The sequence below is a fragment of the Gavialis gangeticus genome, unplaced genomic scaffold, assembly GCF_001723915.1.
Source record: "Gavialis gangeticus isolate Ggan-Ray unplaced genomic scaffold, GavGan_comp1, whole genome shotgun sequence".
Lineage (NCBI taxonomy): Eukaryota > Metazoa > Chordata > Crocodylia > Gavialidae > Gavialis > Gavialis gangeticus.
The window spans coordinates 150,421,579-150,422,544 of NW_017729022.1; the positions used below are offsets into that span (position 1 = coordinate 150,421,579).

Genomic DNA, 966 nt, shown 5'->3' on the forward strand with positions numbered 1-966 from the left:
GGGGGGGTGGGGGGGTAGAAGACTCCAGTAACGTGAAGCTGCTAGACTGCCGTTTTCACTGAATTAGAAAGTACTCACCTGTCCTGCAGTGTCGTACAGACCCAGCAAATACTGCTTACCCCCAACTGTAACACTGACTGGGGCAGGGAGAAAAAGGAAAACAGAAAATTAGGCTTGCAAGGGTCTTTTCATTTTTTTAAATCATTCTATCGTTCTACGAAAAGCGTGGTTCTCAAGGCAGGCGAGGGGCAATCCCTGCCAAGTTGAACTGGGGAGGCAGACGAGTGGTTTCAATTATCCAGCCAGACTCAACAAAACACTGAGGGGAGCGGAGAGAGAGAGAGAACAAGAAATGAGACGTCTGAAACAGCCAGCACAAAAGCACCTCTGCAATGTGCGGCTTCCTGCCCTCGGAAAGGCACAAAGGCCGGCTGGAGTAGCCACGGCAGGAGGCGGCCAGCTCCCCCTCAAGCCTGGGGCAGCCGGGTCCAAACGCTTGACCTGCACTCTCCCCCCTCTCCCGTATTGGGGCTTTGCCCCCCTTTTTGGCATCTCCAGCCGCCACACGGCTGTGGGCTGGTGTGGGGGCAGCTGCGCTAGGCCGGCGGGGGAGAAGGTCAAGGCAGGAGGAGGAGGCAGGCTGGGGGCACATGGCAAAGTTTGGGCAAAGTTGTGGCGGCAGCAGCGAGCACGGGGAGCCTCTTACTCAGCACTTCTGGGCTAAGCTGCAGCGGGGCTTACCTGCGTAGTGGTCAAACACGGTGGGCACGTACTCCTCGGGGAAGGCGTCGTTGGCGTAACTCATTAGCAGGCAGGTCTTCCCCACGGCGCCGTCCCCCACCACCACGCACTTCAGCATGATGCTGCCCGTCCCGTTGGCCATGCCGCCCAGCCGCTCGGCATCTTCAGGGCGGGGGAGGGCGCGGGGGCGTCGCCAGCCTGCCCCCGGCACCCCGGGGCCGGGCC

At 60.5% G+C, this 966-nt stretch overlaps 1 protein-coding gene across 1 annotated transcript in view; it reads right to left on the reverse strand.

Annotated features, from left to right (window-relative positions):
* Positions 1 to 960, reverse strand: part of RHOQ (ras homolog family member Q) — a 32,556-nt gene extending 31,596 nt beyond the window's left edge. Inside the window, exons 1-2 of the mRNA XM_019516326.1 lie at positions 742 to 960; positions 79 to 137 (exon numbers count right to left, since the gene is read on the reverse strand). Coding sequence (XP_019371871.1) covers positions 79 to 137; positions 742 to 883 — 201 coding nt within the window. The 5' untranslated portion in view covers positions 884 to 960. The remainder of the gene's footprint in view (positions 1 to 78; positions 138 to 741) is intronic.
* Between the last annotated feature and the right edge of the window lie 6 nt (positions 961 to 966).